Raw genomic sequence first — 12,594 nt, 5'->3', positions numbered from 1 at the left:
CGTTATTCGCGTGCGTGTGAGTGTGCGTGTCTGTGCCTGTTCCCTTTTCTTCCCCCTTTCTGCCTTCCCCTGCTGTTTCCCTTTTTTTAAGGTCACACAGCATACAGCCATGGAATGGGGGTACTCTCCTATTTATAGAGGGCACTCTGCCCGCTGCATTCAAAATAAATTATTGCCAAAAAGTTATTTTCATCAAATATTTATGTATACTCCCATTGCGGCGGAGGGACAGGCAGCGTCCTTCTTTTTTTCCCTTTTGGGTGTGACTTGCACTTCCCTCTCTCTCACTCTATCTCTCTTGCTCTTACTATCACTCTCTTTCCCGTTCCCTCTTTCTCTGTGTATGCCTGTGTGCGTGCGTGTGTGTGTTTATTGACTTCCTCTTCTAGAAGTATGGTCGTGTGTGTGTGTGTGTGTACCGTCTTTTGTTTGTGTGCGTATGCTAATTGAGTTTTTCTTTTTATTTTTTTGGTGCTTTCTTTTTTACTTTCGTACTTTTTGCTTTTCTCTTTCTTACATTTTGACTTGGATTTTCCCGTCATAGTCCTATCCCACTTGTCAATGTTTTCTCATATAACACAAGTGTTCATTCTGTATCTTTCAAAATTAACAATCCGAAATCGAAATCAACATCGAAATCCCAAAGGAATAACAAAACTTGAATCCATTGTATGCTGTCAGCCATATAGAGAGTTATGCGGCAATACGATCAGGTAAATGAAGGCGAAACCTACACATCTTTGAGTCCCCTTTCGGGGATACTCTGCAGAGGGTATTGGGATCTGAAGAGGGTTTCCAGTTCCCATCGTTTGCAGTGATTGTGGCATCCGACTATACTCTTTGGGTTACTTCTTCAAGAGGGTATTAACTCTGATTGCATCTAGTATTTAGAGTGAAATATTCCTTAGTTGGAACCCCACTATTGCAGTGTTTTGCTCCCCATTCCCCCCCAAACAACTTTCTTTTGGGGGATATTACAACTGTAGTTTCATCTGTTTTTCAATTGCTAAATCACAGATGCTTCTCTCACCCCTCCAGGGCATTTAAAGTCCGGACCCCCAAAGCTCTACTCATAACTTAAGAGCTGGGGGAAAACGTCACAATCAGCTGCCAAAACGAAATGTGACCCAAATCGGGAGATGACACTGTCACAGCCTCTGACGCTCAGCCCCCGCCTCCGCCTCCATTGACGTCTCTTCTGAGAATATTCAATTGCAGCAGCTGCTTGCAACAAGCCGCAACAACAGCCGCAGTCGCTGTGTCGGAGGCGGCGGTGGAGGCGGAGGGGCGAAGGCAAAACAATTGTCAACGACGTCGTTGTCGTTCTAGCTGCCGGCATCCCAGGCCATGCCATGCCATGCCACCGGGCTGTGGCAGCTTAGACGCTGCCGTCTCGGCTACTCCCCCTCCCACACACTCGCACACACACACACCTGATCCCCTGTTGTTGCCACCTACTCCGTGCCCACCGCCCTCGAGTGCCACTGACGACTGTGATTAACTTTTGTCTCTCGTTTGTCCTTTGCCTTCTGTTGAGGCCCGAAGACAGAACCCAAAGCCAAAGCTACAGCCAAGGCAAAATGTTGGCACCCTTTGTCTCCAAAGGCGGCCTTTGAGAGGGGGTTTGTTGTCGAGGGAGCTTTGCGGGGGCATTGTTTGCACTTGGGCTGCAGTCTTAAGGTTTTTGCAATGCTCTTGAAATCCTTTATTAAGGAGGAGGCGGTCTTCCGCAGAGAGGCGGTTAAAACACTGAGAAAAGGTCTGTGGTTCCACTTGGCATAAGGTTAGAGTCTACTTAAAGTCTGCTTAGTGTCTCAGAAATGTCAGAAAAATCGGTTTAAATACAGGTAAAACTTGGTCCAGTGCATAGATTTCTTAGAAAGGCAGTCTTTGGAAGTCTTGGGAAGAGAACCAAGAGGCATTCTCTGCAGTCTCTACTGGGGATTGTCAGTGCTTCAGTCTATATACTTTTTAGATGCTAAATGCTTCCCATTTGTGTATAATCCAATATCTCAAAACATTCCTCCTTCCCCCAAAAACGTATTCGTATCAACAGGTTCTCCATCCACACTTTCCTATAGACAACCACATGCCTTCTGCCGTCCCGTCCTCCTACGATTCTTGTAAACTTTTTGGATTACTTTAAGACCCATCCATAAATTATAAGAGTTATTGTTTGTTTTAGTCTAAACCGACACTTGCGATGATATAATCTGCCATATTTTTGGGGACACACATCCTCCATGTCGCTCGGTCGCCCTGTCTCTCAGTTATGATGAGTCATCGGGGACAAACTTCCGTCTAGAATTCCGGGGATAAAACTTTCAGTTTTATTTTGTTTGTTTGTTTGTTTGTTTTGTTGTTTGGGACACTCGTTCGTTTGGTGGGTGGATGGGTTGATGGGTTGATGGCTCGGTGGGTGGGCTGTGTTCCATTCAATTGTGTCAGTCGGGCGGCTGTAAAAGTTTTTCTTGCGGCTCATATATAAAAGAAAAGCTTGGCATTAGAACAGACATTCCCCCTGGCCCTTCTTCTACAGCACTCCCTCTGTAAGAACAACAATGAAATGCATAAAAACCAGCAGAGAGCCAGGGAAAAGTTTCGCCATGACATTTCTGGGTTATGTGGCATGTGGCATGGAGCTGCGATGAATGCGTATTGGGCACAAGGTAAATGGAACATTGGGTTAGGTCTGGGGCACAGCTCCTCCTCCTCCTCGCGCCATGTGGATTTATGCCGAAACTTTTTCCGGTGGAAAACTCATCTTTTGAGGGACTTTCGGGCGACAATCTTGGGGATGACAGATGATTGAGATGGGGCTTCAGATGGGTTTTTCTTTTTGATTAAATATAATTTTAAGTTCTTTCTCTCTATCCATAAAAGATACTAATTTTTCCCTTAATTTTTGTATTAATTGCAGCCCCCTGAGAATGAGCTACAGAAATCGCACGATCACAATCCGGCCGCCCTGAGTGAGCATCAGCTGCGCGTCCAGGCCTCGCTGCAGCGTTTGAATATCCCCGACTGGTTCCGTGCGTACAACCAGAATGCCGCACAGGCGCCGGAAGGTGCCGCTTCAGGGGGCACGTCGACCTCTGGCGGCGGCTATCGGCCGGGCAATTTCACGCGAAAGCGCACCCAGGACTCGGGCCGCTGGCAGGGACTCAACTCGAAGACGACCTCGCTCAGTTCGCTCGGCTCGCACTCGCAGCGCTCCGATCGCAGTCCTCTGCTGTTGAGTCCCTCGGCGCACAGCCACCATGGCGGCCAGAGCAGCAGTGTGAGCGGCGGTTCGGCGGCAGGGGGCCCGGCGCATGGCCATCAAGGCCATCAGGGACAGCAGGCCGGAGTGGGGGCCACGCGGTGGTCCACCTCGCATCTGAACTCCACACAGACCTCGCCGAGCGTCTCGCAGCGAGGGAGCTTCGCCCGTGGGGCGCCCATCAACAGCAGCTTCATGTCGGTGGCCAGCAACAGCAGCAGCGTCCTGAGGAACTCCTACCGCCAGCCGTACCTCGGATGGCGAAGCACGGAGAAGCTATCCCAGCGGACGCCACACGAACGGTGAGTGGATGTGGCATACGTTTCCGAAGGAATACACTAATCTCTGTCTCTCTTTTTCGGCCACAGTCTCGCCAGCTCTCTGCTGGCACAACGCACAACCCCATCCCCCACATCGGCGGCGCCCAACGGCGGACGCACTCTGCAGGCGGTGACGCCAGAGATCCAGAGCTCCATCAAGGAGGTCACCTCGGCGATTGTGCACTACGTGAACGACCAGCAGCTCTCCCAGCAGCAGCTGCAGAATCGCAGCCGATCCGCCAGTCCAAATTCGAGGTAGGCAGCGGTCTCCAGTCCGTTGCTCCTTTTGCTCAGAGCTAAACGAGAATCAGAGCTAAATAGAAACCTAGAAAGCTTCCTTGTTGATGTCTTGTGTCGATGTTGTGGCACCATCCATTCATCTGTCGTATCCATCTGTTGATCCATCCCATCTGTCAACCACCCACCCAGTGTGTAGCTGTTGCCCACCCAGAAAACCATCTTACCATCTGTATCCACTCTTCAAACTCCAAACTCCATTCTTCACCTTCGATTCGAACCGCATTTCGATGTTCCCATTTATAATTTTCTTCTTTCAAAAACCACACACAACGCGTAGCTACCTGTAAAAGTCTTCAGCACCACCAACCAACCACCAACACCACCACCGTTCAGCAGCACCACCAAAAAAATTGACAAAAGCTGAATAGAAAATAAAAACAGAAAAGAACAGAAAAGAAAAGCGAGAAAACCAGGCTTTGTCAGAGGTAAGACGCCCCCGCAAAGGTGAGGCTCCTACTCCTCCCTGTGGCTAATATCTGTGACTAACTCCAAAGACTAACAGTACTCGTACTACTCGCTAGTACGTATACGTATTTATGTGTTTATCGGTGTGTGTGCCCCCTAATGCTAGATACTAAAACCACTAAAAAAAGAACACTAAAAAACTTTCCTCGCTTCCAGCAAAGCACAAAAACTTATCTGGCGGCTTTGGGGGCTTTTGGAGCACTGCCAAATTGGAGAAGAGAAATGGGTCAAACAGATGCAGGGAAAATAAGAGAAAAGATGGAAAATTAGAGAGAAATCTTTGAGAAAATGATTACCGGAAAGGAGTGGAAGTAGAAGGAGCCCAGGAAGGACGATAAATGGATGCTTTTTAGTTCTATAGATGGAGATTAAACTCTCTTCCTAAGTGCTGTACTTTAAGTGCCTTCTTTCCTTTGACTGCCGTTCCTTTCTTTGATTCAAGTAAATGATAAAATGATAGAAATGATGGCCTTACTTAGGTTTTTAGATGAATATTTAAACTATTTTCTTCCTGGGATTGGTTTTAAGAAGGAAATGATACAGACTGTAAATCAGACTGTACGATGAAGATTGATGTCATGTGCTTCTCTCAAGCTGCTTTTTGTAGACATATTGTAGCTTTATTCCACTTTTAAGATAAGTACTTTTCTTCCCTTGAATGATTTTCCTTTCACTGGCACTTTTCCCTCCCTTTGTGTCTCCGACAATAGATTCTCCCCCCAGCAATTCAATTATGAGTGCTTTCCTTAACAAATCTGATTAATATTTCCCTGCCACACACACAATGCCTCTATAGAGAGAGAAAGAGAGTAGGTCATATTCCATATCTGTGGCATGTGGCATGTGGCAATCGGAATCAGTTTCGCTAGTGTATCTTTTGAGTATTGTGCCTCGTGTGCTTCAGTTGCACAAAGCCCGGGCTCCATTCAAAGCGAGATTGATTGAGAACCACAGAACTCTGTGGCACATACGGATTGGAGTCAGGGCTCCGCTTGGATGAACGCTCCTCTTGGATGCCTGACCTGACTCCCTTCTCGTGTATGCCATTCAAATGTGGTCCGATGCCATTAATAAAGCGACATAAAAAGACTCTCCCCATGCCACTGGGCTGTCCGTTGCCAAGCAATTTAAATGTCAGCCATGCAACTGATGGTCCGGTATGCATACCTGAGTATAAATACGTTTTCCGAAGAGGAGCAGGTCATCGGAAAGACCAGGTGGGGTCTCCTTCCCCATCGCTGCCACCACCACAGCAGTGCGCCCCACTGCAATCAGCGGAGGCCACTTGTACACGTTTCGATTCTGTTGCAGTTCCACCTTTCGCCCTTTTCCGCCAGGGCCCGCCAATCATTATGAAAATCAATAATAGTCGGACTGTTGAAGTAGACCAAGTCCCTCAGACAGGGTGCGCTAGCAAAGGATTTGAGGGAACCTCTTTTTAATAGAGAACAAGGCTGCCTGGGAATCGTAGGAGAGTATATAGTAGTACCTACATATTTCTGGTTAAGAAATAGAATAGATAGAAGAAAGAACACTCTCTTTACGAGTATATAAAGATGAATGTCCAATTTTACTACGATTTGGGTTCCTAAATAGCTAAGGATGGTTTACCGTAAAGAAATAGTCCTTTTTGCATTGAATTTTGTATGTGAATATGCTACCAATATGTTTCAGGCTTTACTGAATGTTTGCTTTGTTCCTAAATATCTACGAATATCTTTCGGTATAGGGCACCTCCTTAGATATCATATAAATTTTTTTTTGAGCTCACATCAAACGTAATTTAAAGTCTTAAAATCTCTCATGTTTTCTCTATCTAACTCTAGTCATATGTACCTAATTCAAGCCCCGTATCTTCTTAGAACCCCTGTATTTTGTTAGCTTTAAGAGTACCTAATCTCCGCTCATGTCACTGATATCTCTAGGGCTAGCGCCTAAAACTCTTGTCAGGATAAGTTCTTTCTCGGCTTTCCCAATGTCTATAAAATCCTATTTCCTAAGACATTCCCCTTGGCGTATCATCTCCAGAGTATCTGGAATTTCACTTTGATTTGTTGTCTCTGTAATCAGGCCGCCATACGGGCGCCAGGAGCTTCAGCAGCATCCACCAGCAGCAACCACCACATCTGCTCTCTTTTCCTGCGAGACTCGCGCGCGCTCTCGCTCTCTCTCGCTCTCTCTGTTTCCGTGGTCCTATCTTTTGTGTATCGCAGAGGACAACCCCAACATTTGAGGCCGACCCCGAGGGCCACCCACTTTGTAGCCTCTTTGGCTATTTTTGTCCGCATCCGCTTTTCATTCGTGTGCGACGTCTGCTGCCAGTCGCTCGCTTCATCAGAGACGGAAAATTGCCAAATGCAAAAGTGCCAGTAGTGAAATTATATAAAAGGAAACACATTTCAGAGGAGGGTCGAACGAGGGGAATCAAGCGATATTTTCCAGGAAAACCCAAATCCTTTCTCGGTTGCATTTCCAATTAGCTAAAAGGCTGCAGAGCCAAAGAACAAAACGCACGAAACTTTTCGAGTGCCGCAATTTGTGCAGAGTTGTCGGAGGTTAGTGACACTGGTTCGTGGCTGCCTGCCTGCCTGCCCCCCGTTTTGTGGCAGCCACAAGTGCAGGGAGACGTTTGTGATGTCATTTATTGATTTTGCCATTTTAATTGTAAAATAATCTGGACTAGGACCCCCACTAACGAGTGTTTTTGTATCTCTCCAATAGGAAATGCTGGCTTGAGAGCAGCTTTGTGGGCACACGACCACTGGACTCGCCGCAGACACCCGTGATTGACAGCAGCCCCCCCGCCACAGCCCAGCAGCAGCTGCAGCAACAGCAGTACCAGCAGTACCAGTACCAGCAGCAGTATCTGAACCAGCACTATCCCCATCTGGATGCCACCTCGTCGTCGGTGGTAGCCGCTGGACAGCCGCCACTACGCATGAACGGACTGAGCCGAATCGGCGGCGGTGGCGGTGAGTCCACCATATATATCTGACATCTGAACTATCCGAGAACTACCACTACCACTACCACTCGTAGATACAAGCCAATAGAAGTAGTTTCCAGATGCGATGCTTAGTTCTTCTTTTCTTAATTTCAAATCACACAAATTTTTGGTTCTGTCTTTGGAGCACACAATAAAAAGAAAAGGAAAAAGAGCAAGCAGCCACATGAGAATATCTGAGAATATATCCAATATACATATATCTAATATATCTGTAGAGTAACGTAACTCCCTACCGACACCCACACACCCCTACCTGCATACACCCACCACACACACACAGATGAAAATGCAATTTTCTACATTTGTTTGTCTGTTTATAGATATACGTGTTTAATGGAAAACCACCATTTATTATCGTAGGGTGCATTTTTTAATCGACTGTAAATTAAACAAAGAAATCTATTCGTTTCTTTCGTTTTGCGATTTTTGACAAATTCACAATTTGCTCAAATGTAGTGTTTAATAATTTTATTAAATTTAATACCTTAATTTTATGTTTAATTTTTAAATAAAACACAAAGCAATGGTCTACAATTAATTATTGTATTATTATCATAATTTTAATTATTAATTTTGTCAGCGCTTTCACAATCTTTCATAGCATTTTTATCTTTGGATAATTTTGCTATGAATCCCCACCACCAAACACCCCCCATTCCCATTTCCATTGAAATTCCCCCCATATATCATTTTGGAATTTTCTATTTTAGGCTTGGTTTTTAAAACTAGATAAATTCACCCTTCAAATTCATCCTTCTTCGATAAAAACAGACGCGTCTGACAGACAGGCTGACAAGAAATTTTAAAAACTTAAGCGTGCTATAAAAACTCTTATGCAACGAAGTTATATCTTTTATACGATACACAATACAATTATTGGAACTACTATATATCATATTCTGTATAGACTATTAGATACGTGCTTTATATACGATATATACAATACAATACAATCTGGCCAAGCCCTTGCATTATATGGTGGCTATATAATAAAAACTGATTTATATATTGAATTTTCTTTGTTTTTTTTTATTTCAAGTTAATTTATGTTCATTTCAAATTAATGTTTCGTTTTCTAGTCAACGTTTGTATGAATGTTTTTTCCCACACATTGCTAACACTCTACACATTTTCTCAGTGTAATTTTGAGCACAGTCAAACGATCACATCTCTAGCTAGTAAGACCATCATCTAATGCGTCCAAGAGCCTAACAATTTATATCCATTCTTTTGTATTCTTATGCGTTTTTTGTCCCCCTCAAATTATGTAAACGCCACAATATTGTTTGTGACTTAAATTGAAAATTGAAAACAAAAACAAAAAAAATTTAAAACTGGTAAAAGTAGCGCCCGAACGCTCCTTGAGCAGCGCATCGCTAGAAGATGTCCTTGCCTCGCTTCTAGGACTGCCATCAGCCTCCTCGTCCCAGAACAGCCAGAACAGCAACAACCATCAGAACAACAACAACAGAACACAAGCGAATAACAAGGCACCCACGCAGACGACAGGTATGAACCTGTAAGTTTTTGTTCCAATATAAACCCAAAAAACAAAAGAAAAACATTACACAAATAAAACTAAAAAAAACTTAACAAAAGATAAAGTGAAAGAAAGAAAGTGCAAATATGGGTATAGGCAAAAACTACTTCCGTTCTTGTTTGTTGTTCGCATATAATAATATATAATCCTTATAAACGTTATACTCTATGGATCAAGGGATTACTCACAGAATGAACCATGGATCCAATGGGAATTTCATATATCATGTGATTTCTTGGATTTACAGTTCATTTTTGGGAGCTTCCCTTTGATTACTCTTTCTATAAAATTATAATCCTTAATATTCTTTAAAGAAAAGTTTCATTTATACTCCATTTGATTTGATTTTTAGTGTAGTTTCTATAACCAACATATCGATTCATCTTTACAGTCTAGTTATTCATAATTACACTGAGAAAAAGAAACTACATGAACAATTCTACGCCCCCATATCGTTCCTTCCAGCATGTTGGATGACTACCTCCATTGAATGCTCTTTGTTGTTTGTTATTGTTGAACTATAGAGTGATCTCAGGGTGTTGTCAAAATTGTAATACTAATCCTCCATCTTTTCCCTCTCTTCTGCAGCGGGAGATTCAGCTAGTCGCCAAACGCTGGAGGTGCTATCGGCTGCCGAACAGCAAGGACTGCGGCGCCGCAGCGAGGGAGACGCCCCCAGCCAGAAGAAACAGCAACAGACACAACAGACCCAAGCACAGTCCCACAACCAATCCCAATCGCAGTCAGCCGGAGTAGGATCAGCAGCAGGAGCAGTAGGAATCGGAGCCACAACAGCAAATCAGCAAACAAATGCCAGCAGCGGGAGCAGGCGCGTCTCGTTGGGCGACTCCGCGAACACGGACAAGGGCTGTGGAAGCGGTAGCCAACTCAATGGGGAGCCGGGACTACAGATCCGCTGCCGGAACACCAAATGCGAGCAGAGTGCCTCGCCCGCCGATGCCAAGAAGCTGTACAAATCATGCCACAATTGTTCCCATCTATACTGTTCACGTGAGTGTCGGCGCGCCCACTGGGAGAAGCATCGGAAGGCGTGCCTGCACTCGCGTGCCTCCAACCTGTGCCGCCAGGTGTTAGCCACCTGCAAGGACGATCTCGACTCGCAGCGGCACCTCAGTCTGCTGGCCCGCAAAGGTAGCATCTCCCAGGGACGGGGCGTGGTGCGCGTCCTCTTTCGCAGCGCAGAGGCCGCCGAGGGATTCATCAAGAACGGATTCCAGTGCATGGGAGAGGCCTCCTATGTGCGGTGGCCGGACCTGATGCCCGCCGAGATGGGCCTGGAGCTGTATTCGGAGCTGCTGAAGCTGAGCACGGAGTACAAGCCGGAGTCCAAGATGCTGATCTACGTGGCCATCTGCGTGGTCTCCGAGGCGCCTGGAATGGGGCAGGCTCCCGTGCGCTGGGAGCGGCAGCTGGTCTCTCGCTGTGCCAAGCTGAAGCTCTGCAAGGGTGTCCTGGCAGAGCTGGAAATACAGCAGCAGGCCATGCAACAGCCCCTGGCCGTGGTGGCCGTGCCAGAACGCACTGAAATCCTCATACTCACCTTCAATCCCGGGCTGCGTGCAGTTCCTGGGAGTCGGGAACTCATCCTGTCGAACATCCTGGACATTCTGTCGCGCCGAGGAGTGCTGCTGCGCAAGCACTACCCGGAGATCTATCAGCGCCTGCAGACCTACACCGAGGGCCAGACTGACAAGTTTCATCCCGTGACGCTGCATCCGCGGGACTCGCAAACGGGCCAGAGCTTCGTCTGCATCATCATGCCGGTGCACACGGACAGCGAGTTCATCAAGCTGCCTTCCGCAGCCGATGGCGGCAATCGGGTGACCACCATTGATGTCGGCTCGCCGGCAGCTCTCGCCAAGCTGGATGATGATGAGCTGCTGACCCGCACCACGCCAGCAAGTTGATTAAAGGCCAGCATCAGCAGCAGCAACAGCCACAGCAGGCCCAGGAGAAGTGGCAGCGTGACGCCTCCACACGCCTCATTATATATCGACTCCCTGGGGTGTGGCCTGGAGAGCACGCGGATGTGAAGGTTGCTCCTTCCCTCGATTGCTTACAAGCGGCTTCTATGCATTGTTCTTTAAACTCTATACATATTTCTCATCGAGGGCACTACAATCTCAAAGAAGAGAATTTATCCAAATCAATATCTAAACAACCTATAATCACATCAAAATCTGTCTTTCCATCTTAGGATATGATGATGTAGTGCCCCCGCCTAGTTAGTCGGGATATTCAGTTAATCTTCGAGTAGTTAGCGGGCGTGTCTGTACGATGGCATAGCCAGAAACTCCATATATCAGTAGGACCCTCCACTTGTTGTCTGAAACACCACAAAAAGCATATTCGTACTCGTATTCGTATTCGTATAAATCCCACAATCAAATCATAAATACCAGCAGCAAGTTGGTTAACCTTTTGAACTCTATCTATCGATACCAAGCCAAGCTTTACCACTATCACATACATAAAAGATGCATCATATATCTGAGCTTATGGGAGCGACATTCAGTTATCTAGCATTTGAGCCACTTACAAGGAGATCTAAAGCCCACATACAATACATACAAAGGTATATCCTGCAGCTTCCAATAAACAAAAATACCAAGTAACACTACTTTATATGATCGTGAATAAGAGGAATAGGCCCCAAAGAATAAGCAAAGAATTTCCTACTAAGCTGCAGCGCAACCTCACTTTTTATAAAGCAATTCAAACGGAATATCACACTATTGTACTTAACTAACTATAATTGTCAGACATATTCTACGTGTTGATCCAATGAGAGCAACTAATCTTGCTTACGGCCTTATTTAAAGTTTGTTAAATTTGTTCAGCCCCCCAAAAAAAAGAGAGAAAATCATTTTGTAGCTTTTCGAATTAGGTTTTAATGATTTGTGTGTAAGTGATTGAGAGCAAATATAGGTTAGCTAAAATATATGTACATATATGTACTTGAATTAGTTAAATTTCTGTACCAAAAAACTCGAGTCGAGAATCAAAACCAAAACCTTAGTCAGATGATGATGATTTTGCATTTCGCATTTAGCTAACATAAATATTTAGATTTATTAATTGCCCCTTCCCCCTTTCCGCTAGTTTAAGCTGCTTAACTCAACGTCAGACTATATGCATACCATAAACACTACATTTTTGTGTAAATAATACTAAGCAAACATGTATTTGATGACCCCCAAACATACTACAAAATTTACGAGTATATATTACTTGATCCTGAGAACAGGTTTGCAGATTTCATTGGTTCTCGCAGAAATAAAACAAAGTTGTTTAGTATGTATTTAAGAAGGACTTGACAAAACAATAAATAAAAGGCATTCAAACTAATAAAAACCAAACCAGCGCTCATTTGTTTTTCTTTCTAACTAGGCATTACTGCAAAAAAATCCGTGGTCCTCTAAGGAAACGTTTCCGATCACCAGAAGACGGAAAAGCCCAGATCAGACTAAAACGTAAAAAATATCCTTGATCCTTGTTAAGGATGTTTCTGCATCAAGGATGTTTCCCCGAACAGAAGCAGGTGTTTCCGGATCCCAGATCCGACGAGAAATGGCTGTATTACAAAATAGCGTTAAAAAGGCATGTCCTTATCGTAATTGATGTCCTTAAATTGGCTCAAGCGATGGGGCACATCCTGCCGATTACGAGGACACGTATC

At 45.1% G+C, this 12,594-nt stretch overlaps 1 protein-coding gene across 9 annotated transcripts in view; it reads left to right on the top strand.

The window, feature by feature from the left end:
• The window catches only part of LOC108161349 (mucin-17), a 57,587-nt gene extending 45,818 nt beyond the window's left edge, over nt 1–11,769 (top strand). For 4 of the 9 annotated variants that reach the window (XM_033393273.1, XM_017295588.2, XM_033393272.1 and 1 more), the window contains 5 exons: nt 2,921–3,564; nt 3,631–3,837; nt 7,069–7,319; nt 8,702–8,863; nt 9,483–11,769. In XM_033393273.1, coding sequence (XP_033249164.1) covers nt 2,921–3,564; nt 3,631–3,837; nt 7,069–7,319; nt 8,702–8,863; nt 9,483–10,822 — 2,604 coding nt within the window. In that variant the 3' untranslated portion in view covers nt 10,823–11,769. Of the gene's footprint in view, nt 1–567; nt 714–2,920; nt 3,565–3,630; nt 3,838–4,159; nt 4,226–7,068; nt 7,320–8,701; nt 8,874–9,482 lie in introns of those variants that run through there. The other 5 variants (XM_017295590.2, XM_033393276.1, XM_033393274.1 and 2 more) reach the window with 5 other exon arrangements.
• The last annotated feature ends 825 nt before the right edge of the window (nt 11,770–12,594 follow it).

Source organism: Drosophila miranda, chromosome 4, assembly GCF_003369915.1.
Source record: "Drosophila miranda strain MSH22 chromosome 4, D.miranda_PacBio2.1, whole genome shotgun sequence".
Classification (NCBI taxonomy): domain Eukaryota; kingdom Metazoa; phylum Arthropoda; class Insecta; order Diptera; family Drosophilidae; genus Drosophila; species Drosophila miranda.
This window is presented reverse-complemented; position numbering and strand designations above follow the sequence as displayed.